This window comes from Oncorhynchus kisutch, unplaced genomic scaffold (assembly GCF_002021735.2).
Source record: "Oncorhynchus kisutch isolate 150728-3 unplaced genomic scaffold, Okis_V2 scaffold819, whole genome shotgun sequence".
Taxonomy (NCBI): Eukaryota; Metazoa; Chordata; class Actinopteri; order Salmoniformes; family Salmonidae; genus Oncorhynchus; species Oncorhynchus kisutch.
This window is the reverse complement of record NW_022262764.1, coordinates 23684-40076: the sequence shown is the minus strand read 5'-3', so window position 1 is coordinate 40076 and position 16393 is coordinate 23684. Positions and strand designations below refer to the sequence as shown.

The 16393-nt window shown below is 44.0% G+C and overlaps 1 protein-coding gene across 2 annotated transcripts in view; it reads right to left on the bottom strand.

Annotated features, from left to right (window-relative positions):
- The window catches only part of LOC109879557 (cytohesin-1), a 118650-nt gene that overhangs the window by 90160 nt on the left and 12097 nt on the right, over nt 1-16393 (bottom strand). Inside the window, exon 1 of one of the 2 annotated variants that reach the window (XM_031816549.1) lies at nt 9573-10087. The exons of the other annotated variant lie outside the window; for it this stretch is intronic. Coding sequence (XP_031672409.1) covers nt 9573-9651 — 79 coding nt within the window. The 5' untranslated portion in view covers nt 9652-10087. Of the gene's footprint in view, nt 1-9572; nt 10088-16393 lie in introns of those variants that run through there. 2 annotated transcript variants of the gene reach the window in all.

Sequence of the window (16393 nt, the reverse complement as noted above, 5' to 3'; positions counted from 1 at the left end):
TGTGTGTTGCATCCTGGTATTCTTGGAATGTGACAGTAGATGTTGGCCAGTAAAGTTATGAAATATTTGGGAAATATTTCTGAAGGCTCATATCTACTACAGTTCCAGATATAATATATAGTGTTCCGTAGCTAAACAGCTGGATATAAAACCCCAGAAAACACAGCCCTATACACAACAACAGTGGACAACTCCCAGAGATACACATTCACTTGGACATAGGCTCCTACTGCTGCTACTGCACATTAGCCTCATCAATACAGACAGTGTTACACACATTCATTGTGAAAACGCATCTGAGGATGAAATGTGTATCAGGCCAGTGGATTACAGGGCTTAGTGTGACTAAGGGGGCTGAGCCAACGTGCAGGCCATTATTCTCATGTTAGACTAGAGAGAGGCACTGTGCAGGCCATTATTCTCATGTTAGACTAGAGAGAGGCACTGTGCAGGCCATTATTCTCATGTTATACTAGAGAGAGACACCGTGCAGGCCATTATTCTCATGTTAGACTAGAGAGAGGCACTGTGCAGGCCATTATTCTCATGTTAGACTAGAGAGGCACCATGCAGGCCATTACTCTCATGTTAGACTAGAGAGAGGCACCGTGCAGGTCATCATTCTCATGTTAGACTAGAGAGAGGCACCGTGCAGGCCATTATTCTCATGTTAGACTAGAGAGGCACCATGCAGGCCATTATTCTCATGTTATACTAGAGAGGCACTGTGCAGGCCATTATTCTCATGTTATACTAGAGAGGCACCGTGCAGGCCATTATTCTCATGTTAGACTAGAGAGAGGCATGGGCAGGCAATTATTCTCATGTTAGACTAGAGAGAGGCACCGTGCAGGCCATTATTCTCATGTTAGACTAGAGAGGCACCGTGCAGGCCATTATTCTCATGTTAGACTAGAGAGAGACACCGTGCAGGCCATTATTCTCATGTTAGACTAGAGAGAGGCACTGTGCAGGTCTGTCTTAACTCCTAATATAACAGGCCTCATAAGCCTGCCCTATCTGAACGATCTCTGTCTGTGTGGACATACAGTGCTCACTGACTAACTGAGCATCCTGAGAAAACCCACATCACATGGTACGTGTATGGATGCTCGAGGAAGAAAGGGAATGATCCCAAACCTCTCCTTAAGTACCTCCCCCCCATTGTCCTCAGCTAGTCCCCAGCCAGTTCCACTGTACAAGTACACCTGATTCAACTGGTAAAAACATCATCAGGCCTTTATCTGGTCAGAACAAGCAGACCTATATTTAAGTGGTTAAAATAATCATCATGCCCTGTATGACTTGATTCAGGTGTGATTGTACTGGAGGTGTCATGCCCATAGTGAGACAGGCCTCAGGACTCAACACCCTGGCTTCAACCGGAGCAAGGCCGCTCTCTGACATTTACATTATGTCCAGCATCGGACCCATAGGGCTCTGGTCTAAAGTAGTGCACTATATAGGGAATAGGGCTCTGGTCTAAAGTAGTGCACTATATAGGGAATAGGGCTCTGGTCTAAAGTAGTGCACTATATAGGGAATAGGGCTCTGGTCTAAAGTAGTGCACTATATAGGGAATAGGGCTCTGGTCTAAAGTAGTGCACTATATAGGGAATAGGGCTCTGGTCTAAAGTAGTGCACTATATAGGGAATAGGGTGCCATTTTTGGGACGCAACCATTGTATTTTCTCATGCAGCTGAGGTGGTCTGGAAATGAAGTATCCATGGTGATAAATGCATATACTCTGACAATGAGCCCGGCCCTGTTGCCAATCCTACGAAATCACAAGGGTTAGTGTGCAGAGTACAGTGTGGTTCACAAGGACACATTGTATAATGGCTTGGGACATTGTGATTGAGTGTGACACAAGCCCAAGGTGCCAAGGAGTCGGCAGTAGCACTGGACCAATCTGAACGAGGCTTATAGAGCATATTGACACAGTAAAATGGGTTAACTGTTACGAGTGCACTGAGAGTCAGGAAGCAAGTCCAGGGAGTGATTGTTTTAATAAATAAACAAAACACGACACACAAACACCGCACCGACATGAAAACAGAGTCAATAACACCTGAGGAAAGAACCAATGGGAGTGACAGATATAGGGAAGATAATCAAGGAGGTGATGGAGTCCAGGTGAGTGTCATGAGACACTGCTGCCCATGACAATGGTGACAGGTGTGCAGGATAATCAGCAGCCTGATGTCCTAGAGGCTGGAGAGGGAGTATACGTGACATTAACATTAAACCCACTAAAAACACTCAGCTCTTTTAACTTTGCCCAAACATCCCATATGGTAAGACTGACCTCTTCAGGACATTTGTATGTATTACAGTTTCCCAGGCCAACATAATGGGAAAATAAAGATATCACCTCAATGCAAGAGAAGCACAAATTATGATGAAAGATAGCACATTAATAAAACTATTGAGACAGTCCCCAGGGAGAATATGCAGTCGTTTACCTAATTGCCTCATACTGTTTTATTTTCTAAACGTTTATTTATTTTCCCATCAGGCACTGCACTATCCTTTGTTGGGTGCTGGTGATGTCATAGAGTGACGAGTCTGGGGTGTATCAGCTGAATGCAACATAGACAGAGATATTAACCTGGAATGAATCCCCAGGCAGAGAAAGGCCTGAGTGTGTGGACGTGTTTAACTGTACTTGTGGGGACCAGAAGTTGGATTTTGAATGGGACTGAAGTGTGTGTGTGTGTGTGTGTGTGTGTGTGTGTGTGTGTGTGTGTGTGTGTAGGCATGCACATGTGTGTTGTGACAAACTAGACTTTATGCATCACAAGCACATATCCTATACTATACATACAGTAGAAAGCTCAGTATGCTTATGAAGTAACTCAAGAATCATTGAGCTGAACCAGTATTCCCCCAGTCCCACTGTTGAAGTGATGCCATTTCAGCCAGATGTTATGATTATCCATTGATGCTATGGTTCATGGTGAGGAGTGTGGTATTATTTAGAGTATTATTGCAAGATAATGAGTCCTGTGCTGTTCTTATTAGGAGCCTGGAGCAGTGTGGTCTATGGAAGATGTCAAAACACTGTACTGCGGCCCACTCATAAACACATGAACACACATACAGAAAAGTTAACACACACACACACATTAGTATGTGTCCTGAAGGGTCCATCAGGGCTGTCAAGGGCTCCAGAGTGTAACTGATGACAGCCCTTGGCTGATTTTCAAATGGAACCCTATTCCCTACATAGGCCCTATATAGTGCACTACTTTTGACCAGAGCTCTATGGGTCATAAGTAGTTCACTAAATAGGGAATATAGAGTGCCATTTGGGATGCAGAGGGTGCGTGAAATACAGGCCTCCTGACTAGACGGGTGCTGCTGGAGCCCAGCCTGGGACAAGACAATCATTCTACTCATAGGTAATGTTACCAGTCTGAGTGATAGACATGACTACTCTATGGGTAATGTTACCAGTCTGAGTGATAGACATGACTACTCTATAGGTAATGTTACCAGTCTGAGTGATAGACATGACTACTCTATGGGTAATGTTACCAGTCTGAGTGATAGACATGACTACTCTATAGGTAATGTTACCAGTCTGAGTGATAGACATGACTACTCTATAGGTAATGTTACCAGTCTGAGTGATAGACATGACTACTCTATGGGTAATGTTACCAGTCTGAGTGATAGACATGACTACTCTATAGGTAATGTTACCAGTCTGAGTGATAGACATGACTACTCTATGGGTAATGTTACCAGTCTGAGTGATAGACATGACTACTCTATAGGTAACGTTACCAGTCTGAGTGATAGACATGACTACTCTATGGGTAATGTTACCAGTCTGAGTGATAGACATGACTACTCTATAGGCAATGTTACCAGTCTGAGTGATAGACATGACTACTCTATAGGTAATGTTACCAGTCTGAGTGATAGACATGACTACTCTATAGGTAATGTTACCAGTCTGAGTGATAGACATGACTACTCTATAGGTAACGTTACCAGTCTGAGTGATAGACATGACTACTCTATGGGTAATGTTACCAGTCTGAGTGATAGACATGACTACTCTATAGGTAATGTTACCAGTCTGAGTGATAGACATGACTACTCTATAGGTAATGTTACCAGTCTGAGTGATAGACATGACTACTCTATAGGTAATGTTACCAGTCTGAGTGATAGACATGACTACTCTATAGGTAATGTTACCAGTCAGAGTGATAGACATGACTACTCTCTAGGTAACGTTACCAGTCTGAGTGATAGACATGAAAGCAATGTATCAGGCTAAAGAGGACTCATATGTTTAAACGCTGGGCCAATTTCCTTCTCTTTACCTCTGTTAGGAAGGAGGTATTTACACGCAGCCTCTGTGTACTCATCTCCTTTCATTCCACACACAGAGAGAAACGGCAGGCAGGCAGGCAGGGAGGCAGGCAGGCAGGCAGGCAGGCAGTACTTTTGAAAAGCCAGAGCTTTGTACATTCTATGAGCTTCTGTTTGGATTCCCACATTCAAGTCTCTTTGAAGTGCCTGACAGACAGTCTGGTGTCTCTGTCTGGCTCGGCATTAGATACATTCCCTTCTGTACCATTACCAGCATCGGATTCCTTACTTTTACCAACTACAGAAGCTGAGGTGGAAAATGTCACTAAAATACATCCAAACGGTGCTTATTTCAGTAGACCTGGTCTTGCTGTCACTGCAGTGCACAGGTGCCTGGACCTGCACTGTGTACATTGATGAACCATGGATGAACCATTGATGAACCATTGATGAACCATGGATGAATTGCAGAACCAACATATACTTGGAGGCAGTCCAAAACCAACCTATGGCAATACAATCAAATCAACATGGCATATCAACGGTATACAAGACAGACAGTAGTTAGGATGCTAATCATCATAGGCCCTTCATGGAGGAATCAGATATATGATTCTAATCATCATAGGCCCTTCATGGAGGAATCAAATAGATTATTCTAATCATCATATGACCTTCATGAAGGAACCAAATATATGATTCTAATCATCATAGGGCCTTCATGGAGGAATCAAATATATGATTCTAATCATCATAGGGCCTTCATGAAGGAACCAAATATATGATTCTAATCATCATAGGGCCTTCATGGAGGAATCAAATATATGATTCTAATCATCATAGGGCCTTCATGAAGGAACCAAATATATGATTCTAATCATCATAGAGCCATCATGGGGCGGCAGCATAGCCTAGTGGTTAGAGCGTTGGATTAGTAACCGGAAGGTTGCGAGTTCAAACCCCCAAGCTGACAAGGTACAAATCTGTCGTTCTGCCCCTGAACAGGCAGTTAACCCACTGTTCCCAGGCCGTCATTGAAAATAAGAATGTGTTCTTAACTGACTTGCCTGGTTAAATAAAGGTTAAATAAAGGTTAAATAAAGGTAAAATAAAAAAAATAAAAATAGAAATCATAGAGGAATCAAATATATGATTCTAATCATCATAGAGGAATCAAATATATGATTCTAATCATCATATACCTATAATTACTATCATAAAGTATCATGCAGCCAGCTGCTAACATCCTTTATACTGGGCCTTTCTGCTGGAGATGTTGTTGCCCACTGTCTGGATCCCACCGCTGCCACCAAATGGAAGGAAGGCTGTTGGTGGCTGATTAAAGCACATAGTCTAGTTTAACACAATGCATACTGCTGACATACAAGTTTCTGTGCACCCAGAGCAGAAGCCAGCAACCACATCTCCTTCTCCACAGCTGCCCCCGGCTTGGCTTTGATCCCAGAGGACCAACTTCCATAGAGTCAAACACCTGCCTCTGAGCCTCAGACAAGACAGCCACAGAGGCCCAAATGGCACCCTATTCCCTACATAGTGCAATACTTTGACCAGCGTGCTATGGGTAGTGCACTACATAGAGAATAGGGTGCATTTGGAATGTAGACAGAGACTTTTAATTGCACCGATATGAATCTCCTAATTATCCCCAAGCCCCCCACGCTTCTAGGATGAGTCCCTCGTCGTCCTGATGATCCTTCCACTAATTATCCCCAAGCCCCCCACGCTTCTAGGATGAGTCCCTCGTCGTCCTGATGATCCTTCCTCTAATTAAGGATCAGTCTTTCATCGTCCTGATGATCCTTCCACTAATTAAGAATCAGTCTTTCATCGTCCTGATGATCCTTCCTCTAATTAAGAATCAGTCTTCCATCGTCCTGATGATCCTTCCTCTAATTAAGAATCAGTCTTTCATCGTCCTGATGATCCTTCCACTAATTAAGGATCAGTCTTTCATCGTCCTGATGATCCTTCCTCTAATTAAGAATCAGTCTTCCATCGTCCTGATGATCCTTCCACTAATGAAGGATCAGTCATATGATATCATACATGCCTTTGAAATTCACTGTCTCAATTACAAGGGAAAACATCAGCGACCTGAACCATGCGCTGTCTGACAAATGAACAGTGAAATGTACGTACTATCGTGGTGCACTAACATGGAAATGGTTGTGACTATGAGTCATCCCATGGGTGAAATCAGGGCTCTCCAACCCTGTTCCTGGAGAGATACCCTCCTGTATAGGTTTTTGTTCCAACCCTAGCTGGTTGGTAAGCTGAATCAGGCTGGTGATGACCTGTGCGGAGCCCAAGTCCAACCCAATGAGCAATGATGATTCAGCCCAGTTTGAAGAAATGTGGGATAAGAGATCAGCTTGCTGCCATGATGTAACTGACTGAAACCTAACAAAAAACCTAATATCCTAACATTGCCCATTCTGCCCCATGGTACAACCAGGTCCTCAGGCCACCTGGGCAAAACTGGTTGAAATAACACCATCACAGTTAAACTGGTTGAAATTACATTATTATGATGTTATTAGGACATCATTTCAACAATTTTTGCCCGCTGCACATGTTGTCGTGACAACTACGATTGTTACCGTGGACACAGCTGTCTTAGTTCCAGGAAAATCTAGTTCAGACGTCCCCACTGTCCCCTGTCCTAAAGAGTCACTTCTCTCTCTGCACACATAGCCACCAGCGCTGACTCAGGTATTTCAACATCACAATCAGCATCACTTCCCCACTGTAACCACCCTGGTCTGCTGCACGCTATCAGCTGCTAAGGGGCTAGCACATTGAAGAACAAACCCCTTGCCTTGAGCGATGTCAACACAACACTCTCCCACACAGCCACGGGTAGCCTAGAGGTTAAGAGTGTCAGGCCAGTAACCGGAAGGTTGCTGGTTCGAATCCCCAAGCCGACTGTTGACGTGCCCTTGAGCAAGGCTCTTAACCCTAATTGCACCTGGAAATAAATATTTCTGGATAAGAGTGTCTGTTAATGACTAAAATGTCAAAAAGGTAGCAAACAGTCCCAAATGATTATCCCCAGGACAACTAATTCCCCTGAGGCACTTGCTCTCAAGGTGATGGAGTAACAACACATGACTTGCCCCTCCACCCCTACCGTCCAATCACAATATCACTCTGGCACCATCACATTCTAATTTATCTGTGTTGTTGAGACTTACAGTAAGAGAATGAAAATGAAATCTGAAGTTTGGAGAGACAGATGGCGTGCATAAACAAACCCCGTCACCCATTACTGATTCACTGGAGAGGCTACAAACTACTATCTTAACCTCCTAGTTTGTGATGATAGATTATAGAGGAGCAACAGACCCTGGTAATCTGGGTTTAGGAGATGATCCTAAATTAACACTACCGCGGTGCCCTTTGTCTATGAGGACACAGCAATTTTCCAGTGAAATAAGGTCAAGAACCTGTTTTGTATACTCTAAACATTTGGTGGCAGCAGTGGGATTTGAAACCACGCCCACAAAGAGACTGAAGCCCAAAGTAATTAAAGGTACAGTAACCTATTATTGTCTCAATATAGGACCAGTAAAAGAAGAGAGGCCAGAGGTGTGTTAAAGCTGTATGTCATTGTGTCTGCTGGGATGGAAGCCATGGGAGGTATCTGTGATTGTACAGGCATTTGTTTACGGGTCCATGTATTGATGGTGTGAGATCTAGATTTAGTGAGCTAGTTACAGAGATGCTTACTGTCAGAAGGTATGCCTATTTCCTCTGGCAGTGTGTGTGGGTAGCTGCTACAGGGAGTACATGTGCTCTCACTAATGGCATTAGCTGGGCTCACTCCACTACTGCTCTGTTTAGAGGGAGAAAGGTCTTAAACTGAACACTAATGAAACCAGCTCATTAGCTACAGATATCTCTGTCCCAGTGGTTTGTTATTCAGAAGGCTCAGTTAGTTTGCCTTTCAGTGTTGTTCAGAAGGATATGTTAGTTTGTCTTTCTGTGTTGTTCACAGAAACACACGTGTTCATGCTTCACACACACACACACACACACACACACACACACACACACACACACACACACGTGAGCACCAAACACACACACACATTTTGTCAAGGAACCAACACCCATTCCAATGGCTGCACCTGTTCAGACGATTGTTTATTGTTGCCCTCTCATCCAATGAGAAATGTAATCTGGCATCTGATATTATCAGACTCTTACTAACATCTTTCTGAACAACACTGGAAGACAAACTAACATATCCCTCTGAACAACACTGAAAGACAAACTAACATCCCTCTGAACAACACTGAAAGACAAACTAACATATCCTTCTGAACAACACTGAAAGACAAACTAACATATCCTTCTGAACAACACTGAAAGGCAAACTAACATATCCTTCTGAACAACACTGAAAGACAAACTAACATATCCTTCTGAACAACACTGAAAGACAAACTAACATATCCTTCTGAACAACACTGAAAGACAAACTAACATATCCTTCTGAACAACACTGAAAGACAAACTAACATATCCTTCTGAACAACACTGAAAGGCAAACTAACTGAGCCTTCTGAACAACACAGAAAGACAAACTAACATATCCTTCTGAACAACACTGAAAGACAAACTAACATATCCTTCTGAACAACACTGAAAGACAAACTAACATATCCTTCTGAACAACACTGAAAGACAAACTGACATCCCTCTGAACAACACTGAAAGACAAACTAACATCCCTCTGAACAACACTGAAAGACAAACTAACATCCCTCTGAACAACACTGAAAGACTAACTAACATATCCTTCTGAACAACACAGAAAGACAAATTAACATATCCTTCTGAACAACACTGAAAGGCAAACTAACTGAGCCTTCTGAACAACACAGAAAGCAACATAGAGTATCATACTGTACATCTCCAAGAGACACATGAACAAAACATTGATCAAATAGTAACATGATCACATCGATCAAGTATTTCAGAGAGAGGGAGAGCAACTCTCATTTACATAGGTACATTATCTACAATATGAAAATAAACCCAAGGCACCTGATAATGAAATTCAACCAAAGTGGAACATGACATTTCCCCATATCCTGCTGACTGTGGCGACACCATGAATACATTAAGAGAGGCAGGCAACAAGACAACCATCAATCATCTGCTGAGCATAGGCTGTCTAGTCCACATAGGTGGTTCCCAAGGCAGTCCATCCTACCTGGAGGAGGCGGATCCTTCACCGCAGGATGCAGGAACGCTTGGAAACTGGATGCGCAAAGTTCGCTCACTGTCCCCATGACGGCTCAGTCAAAACTGTGTGTGTGGATGGGGGGAAGGATTCTTAGTGTACTAGTGTGGGTGTGAGAGTGTCTGAGGGGCTTTCTCTTTCGTTCCCTGTGATTCAGTTCGGCAGACGGAGGTGGAGAAAGGATCAGTTGTCGTGAAGGCCAGTCTCCCTTCTTTCCAGAGAGAGAAAGAGAGAGAGCTCTCCTCATCCCCTTCCCCTTCTTCGCTCCTTCTCGTCTGCCTCCTCAGCCGACGGCTGCCGTCCATGGAACACGTTCCTCCTCAGGTCCTGGTGTGTGTCACTGGCACTTCAAGCAGTCAAAGCACTTTCCCTTCACCCTCGTCTCCTCCTTTATTTCTCTCTCTCTTTCTGGATTTCAGTCTTTCTATCCTTTCTCATCAGTAGCCGCAGCTGAACTCTTTGCTGCTTTCTCTCTCTTCCTCTATTCTGCTACCTCTCTCTCTCTTCCTCTATTCTGCTCCCTCTCTCTTCCTCTATTCTGCTCCCTCTCTCTCTTCCTCTATTCTGCTCCCTCTCTCTCTTCCTCTATTCTGCTCCCTCTCTCTTCTGCTCCCTCTCTCTCTTCCTCTATTCTGCTCCCTCTCTCTTCCTCTATTCTGCTCCCTCTCTCTCTTCCTCTATTCTGCTCCCTCTCTCTCTTCCTCTATTCTGCTCCCTCTCTCTTCCTCTATTCTGCTCCCTCTCTCTCTTCCTCTATTCTGCTCCCTCTCTCTCTTCCTCTATTCTGCTCCCTCTCTCTTCCTCTATTCTGCTCCCTCTCTCTTCCTCTATTCTGCTCCCTCTCTCTTCCTCTATTCTGCTCCCTCTCTCTCTTCCTCTATTCTGCTCCCTCTCTCTTCCTCTATTCTGCTCCCTCTCTCTTCCTCTATTCTGCTCCCTCTCTCTCTTCCTCTATTCTGCTCCCTCTCTCTTCCTCTATTCTGCTCCCTCTCTCTGAGCCTCTTTTCTCTCGCTGTGTGTCTCTTGCGCTCCCTTCTTACTTTGCACAGTAACTCTGCAAGATATTCTTAGACTAAACAGATTGCACACACAAACACATTCTCAGGCTGTGTGTAGGAGCACATATTAACTCACCTTATGGGCAAATTCTCTCTCTCTCAACACAAACAGATGCATTGAAAAACACCACCCGTGATAACATCAATATTTTCTGCAGCACCAAGACCTGAAGCAGTTCAAAGGATCATGTTTATAGGAATATTTAGTCATCCGTCAGAATACTAAGGGGTGTTTTTTAATAGACTTTTATCTAGACTCTTGGGTCACATCCCTTGAAATGACTGGTATATGAGAACTCCATGTAACCAATAACTACACCAATCCAGTGCTTTTAAATGTGTGGACAGAAGGGAACAAGGGCACACCTCAGGAAGGAGGAGAGATCATTGGGAAGCACCGTATGTCCAGAAAATCAAGGCTTATTGGACCTTGGATTCTTTAAACCATCCCACACTATGAAAGTGGTATACTGAAATAACCTGTCAAAAGCTACATACTTCAACATGCCTATCTGAAAAACGTGAAACGTTCGCAATTGTCTGTGCGTATAGACATTTAAAGCAAGACGTCATACACACACACACACAGATTTCTTAGCCTGGTTCCTACATCTGTTCGTGCTGTCCTATGGTCATTGTCATACAGGCCAAACAGATCTGGGACCGGGCTAATCTGCTACAGGCAGCAGGTAGCCTAGAGGTTCAGAGTGTTGGTCCAGTAACCGAAAGGTCGCTGGTTCGAATCCCTGAGCCGACTAGGTGAAAAACCTGTCGATGTGCCCTTGAGCAAGGCACTCAGCTGTAATTGCTCCTGTAAGTAGTTCTGGATAAGAGTGTCTTCTAAAAAAAAAATGTAGTTTTTTTTTTACCTATATAGGCAAGTCAGTTAAGAAAAAAAATCTTATTTTCAATGACGGCCTAGGAACAGTGGGTTAACTGCCTGTTCAGGGGCAGAACGACAGATTTGTACCTTGTCAGCTCGGGGGTTTGAACTTGCAACCTTCCGGTTACTAGTCCAACACACTAACACACTAACCACTGTATCTAAAGCAGTGCATCAGATTCATTCCTCTGTTTTGGTTTTATCCTTCCTCGGGATTGGTTTATGAAGCCTTTGTATGTGTCCCAAATGGAACCCTATCCCCTACACAGTGCACTACTTTTGACCAGAGTCAAAAGTAGTGTTCTATGTAGGTAATAGGGTCCCATTGGAACACAGCCTTTATGTACAAATCCAGAACTCATTGTTGCTTGGCAACAGGTTAAAAAGAAATGATTTGTTCCTGGACAAGAATCTGTGATTCATTTGTTGTGATTATGATCTTCTTCTTCTCTTCTATTGCAGTTACTCACATAAACAAAAATCACACTTGGGACATACACAAGGGGCCTTTTCTTCACAGTAATAAACACAGATTCACAGTGCTAACGGGATTTGACTCCTTTGATTCAAATGAGATTTGGTTCCTGCATTCATATTTCTCTTTCTATTTCTCTTTGGGGAGTGCAGCCCAGTTTACCTTCCACGGCAGACAAGCTAGCAATAATTAACTGTCACTGTGAGTTCTACCATCTGTCAATCACTCACCTGGTGTCATTCACTCACCTAGTGTCAAACACTCTTTAAATTCTTAAACACAAGTAGCCATCACTGTGTCCATCACTCTGCCTCAGCCCCTCCTTCTCTGCCAATCAGGTGCCTCGTGCCTCCGTCTCTGCCAATCAGGTGCCTCGGCCCCTCCTTCTCTGCCAATCAGGTGACTCATCCGCCCTCTCTGCCAATCAGGTGCCTCATCCCCTCCTTCTCTGCCAATCAGGTGCCTCATCCCCTCCTTCTCTGCCAATCAGGTGCCTCAGCCCCTCCTTCTCTGCCAATCAGGTGACTCATCCGCCCTCTCTGCCAATCAGGTGCCTCATCCCCTCCTTCTCTGCCAATCAGGTGCCTCAGCCCCTCCTTCTCTGCCAATCAGGCTGTGTCGTGAGCAGCGGGAGCAGCCTTACATACTGACTGAGGGCCATGGTGTGGGGGGAGGAGGTGATGCTGTGGGGTGGTAATGAAGACTGGCATCCTTCACCCGAGCCGTGCCTGACTGTACCATGGGAGGAAGACTCCAACACTGACCCCAGACCAGGGTCAACATCCAAAATGGACCACGGTCAAAAGTAGTGCACTATACAGGGCAGTATTCAACTCTTAACCTACGAGGTGGAGCCTGCTGGTCTTCTGTTCTACCTGATAATGAATTTCACACACCTGGTGTCCCAGGTCGAAATCAGTCCCTGATTAGAGGGGAGCAATGAAAAACACACAGTGGAACTGGCTTCCAGTCTAGAGTTGAGTTTGAAGGATGGATATTGGGAATAGGGTGCAATTTGGGACACAGCCTGAAGCTGCAGAGTCAGGAGGAAGTACCCAAAGTGCTGCAGCTGCATGTCATCGTTCCAGTGTACAGGCCCGTCACGAGAGGGACGGTCAAGACCCTGCTCTGTGAAGTCAGCACAAACCCTGCTTCTGTTTTGGTTTTAATATGTAGGCTATGCATCTCCATTGTACTGCAAGGGACTGTGGGACCTGGTATAGTAGTCAGGGATGAAGAAATGTGTGTGTGTGTGTGTAATAAACAGAGCCCCATTATTTAACTTTTATTTTCCCCCAATTGTGGTTAAGTGTCATTATTTGGCCTTCCACAGACCGACACTCTGGGCTCTGTGGGTCCAGACAGAAGCCATCCATCCCCATGTGTCATAGTGATGGACAGAGGGGTCAGAGCACAGGGAGCTGGGCGTCATTGTTCTAATTCTAACACCTCTGGTATTACTATACGACAACAGTCTCCACACAGTTCTTATAGCTGCCTTTAGCCACACACATCTTTATGCACCAAGACTATGCAGGCTATGCACATAAATACATACACACACATTCATGACCACAAAACATGCACACACACAGACACACGCAGTGACTCCGACAGACACAGGCACACACGCATGCACACACACAGACACACGCAGTGACTCCGACAGACACAGGCACACACGCATGCACACACACAGACACACGCAGTGACTCCGACAGACACAGGCACACACGCATGCACACACACACACAGACACACGCAGTGACTCCGACAGACACAGACACACACGCATGCACACACACAGACACACGCAGTGACTCCGACAGACACAGGCACACACGCATGCACACACACATAATGAAAACTGTTAATCCAATTGTCAAGATTGTTCATCAAACATAGGCAAAGTTCATAACAAGTTAATAGCCTTGTCATTTATGCCTTCATGAAATAAACCATGTTAAAATTCACGATTCAGAATAGAGACCTATATTTTTTAATTAGCTGACTTGTAAAGACACTTGTAAAGACAATACAGTGTTTACAATACTGTCCTTACAATATTGGTATTGTATTTTCTCTGTTTATATCAGTGTTGAACTGTAATTTGATGAGCTATCTGGTACTGCCACCAAGTGGCCATTTCAAGCAATAGGAAGTTCATCTTGGTTTAATGGCAGCATCGCCATTATCCACTAGTATCCACTAGTATCCACTAGTATCCACTAGTATCCTGGGTCGTGTTCATTAGTGCATACCGTAGCAAAACATTTCACTGTGTTTTCATTCCCTTTCAGGCAGTTTCCCCTGTTATGTGCCTAATGAACATGACCCGGGTCATGCTTGTTTCGGTCAAATTCATCCATCACAACTTCCACATCCCTCATTTGCTCAGGCAGACATGGCTGGTACTCCTACAAAAGAGAACATCATCTTATGTTGCGCAGCAGAATTCTACAAAACTGCCATGCAGAACCAGCCATACAGAACCAGCCATGCAGAACCAGCCATGCAGAACCAGCCATGCAGAACCAGCCATGCAGAACCAGCCATACAGAACCAGCCATGCAGAACCAGCCATGCAGAACCAGCCATGCAGAACCAGCCATGCAGAACCAGCCATGCAGAACCAAGCAACTGCAGTGCAGAGAGCCTGGTGCCCTCAGAAGGTTAGTGTGCTCGGGTGACGGTATCTAGCAACATCTCCACTGCAGAGAAATAGAATGACAATTTACAGTCATGCGCCCATACATTTTACATATGGGTGGATACAGGAATCGAACCCACAATCCTGGTGTTACCTGCGCCATGCTCTACCAACTGAACCATACAGGACCACAGGGAGATACAGAGTATGGAGTGTACAGGGGATACTGGCCAGGGGTGGCAACCAGTCAGAGCAGACTGAAAAACACACAAAACGCTGGATGAAAACTGATCATATTTACTGAGTACTGTTCTGTGTAGGTGGATAATTTACCGAGTACTGTTCTGTGTAGGTGGATTATTTACTGGGTAGTGTACTGTGTAGGTGGATTATTTACTGAGTACTGTACTGTGTAGGTGGATTATTTACTGAGTACTGTTCTGTGTAGGTGGATTATTTACTGAGTACTGTACTGTGTAGGTGGATTATTTACTGAGTAATGTACTGGGTACTGTACTGTGTAGGTGGATTATTTACTGAGTACTGTACTGTGTAGGTGGATTATTTACTGAGTACTGTTCTGTGTAGGTGGATTATTTACTGAGTACTGTTCTGTGTAGGTGGATTATTTGCTGAGTAATGCACTGGGTACTGTTCTGTGTAGGTGGATTATTTACTGAGTAATGTACTGGGTACTGTACTGTGTAGGTGGATTATTTACTGAGTACTGTACTGTGTAGGTGGATTATTTACTGAGTAATGTACTGGGTACTGTACTGTGTAGGTGGATTATTTACTGAGTACTGTACTGTGTAGGTGGATTATTGACCGAGTACTGTTCTGTGTAGGTGGATTATTTACTGAGTACTGTTCTGTGTAGGTGGATTATTTACTGAGTACTGTTCTGTGTAGGTGGATTATTTACTGAGTACTGTTCTGTGTAGGTGGATTATTTACTGAGTAATGCACTGGGTACTGTACTGTGTAGGTGGATTATTTACTGAGTAATGCACTGGGTACTGTACTGTGTAGGTGGATTATTTACTGAGTAATGCACTGGGTACTGTACTGTGTAGGTGGATTATTTACTGAGTAATGCACTGGGTACTGTACTGTGTAGGTGGATTATTTACTGAGTACTGTTCTGTGTAGGTAGATTATTTACTGAGTAATGTACTGGGTACTGTACTGTATAGGTGGATTATTTACTGAGTACTGTTATGTGTAGGTGGATTATTTGCTGAGTAATGTACTGTGTAGGTGGATTATTTACTGAGTACTGTTCTGTGTAGGTGGATTATTTACTGAGTAATGCACTGGGTACTGTACTGTGTAGGTGGATTATTTACTGAGTAATGTACTGGGTACTGTACTGTGTAGGTGGATTATTTACTGAGTACTGTTCTGTGTAGGTAGATTATTTACTGAGTAATGTACTGGGTACTGTACTGTATAGGTGGATTATTTACTGAGTACTGTTATGTGTAGGTGGATTATTTGCTGAGTAATGTACTGTGTAGGTGGATTATTTACTGAGTACTTACTGGGTACTGTACTGTGTAGGTGGATTATTTACTGAGTACTTACTAGGTAATGTACTGTGTAGCTGGATTATTTACTGAGTATTTACTGGGTAGTGTACTGCGTAGGTGGAGTACTGTACTGTGTAGGTTTGGGTGAATTACAGTACACTGAAATTCTAATTCCAAATCTCTTCAATGCTTT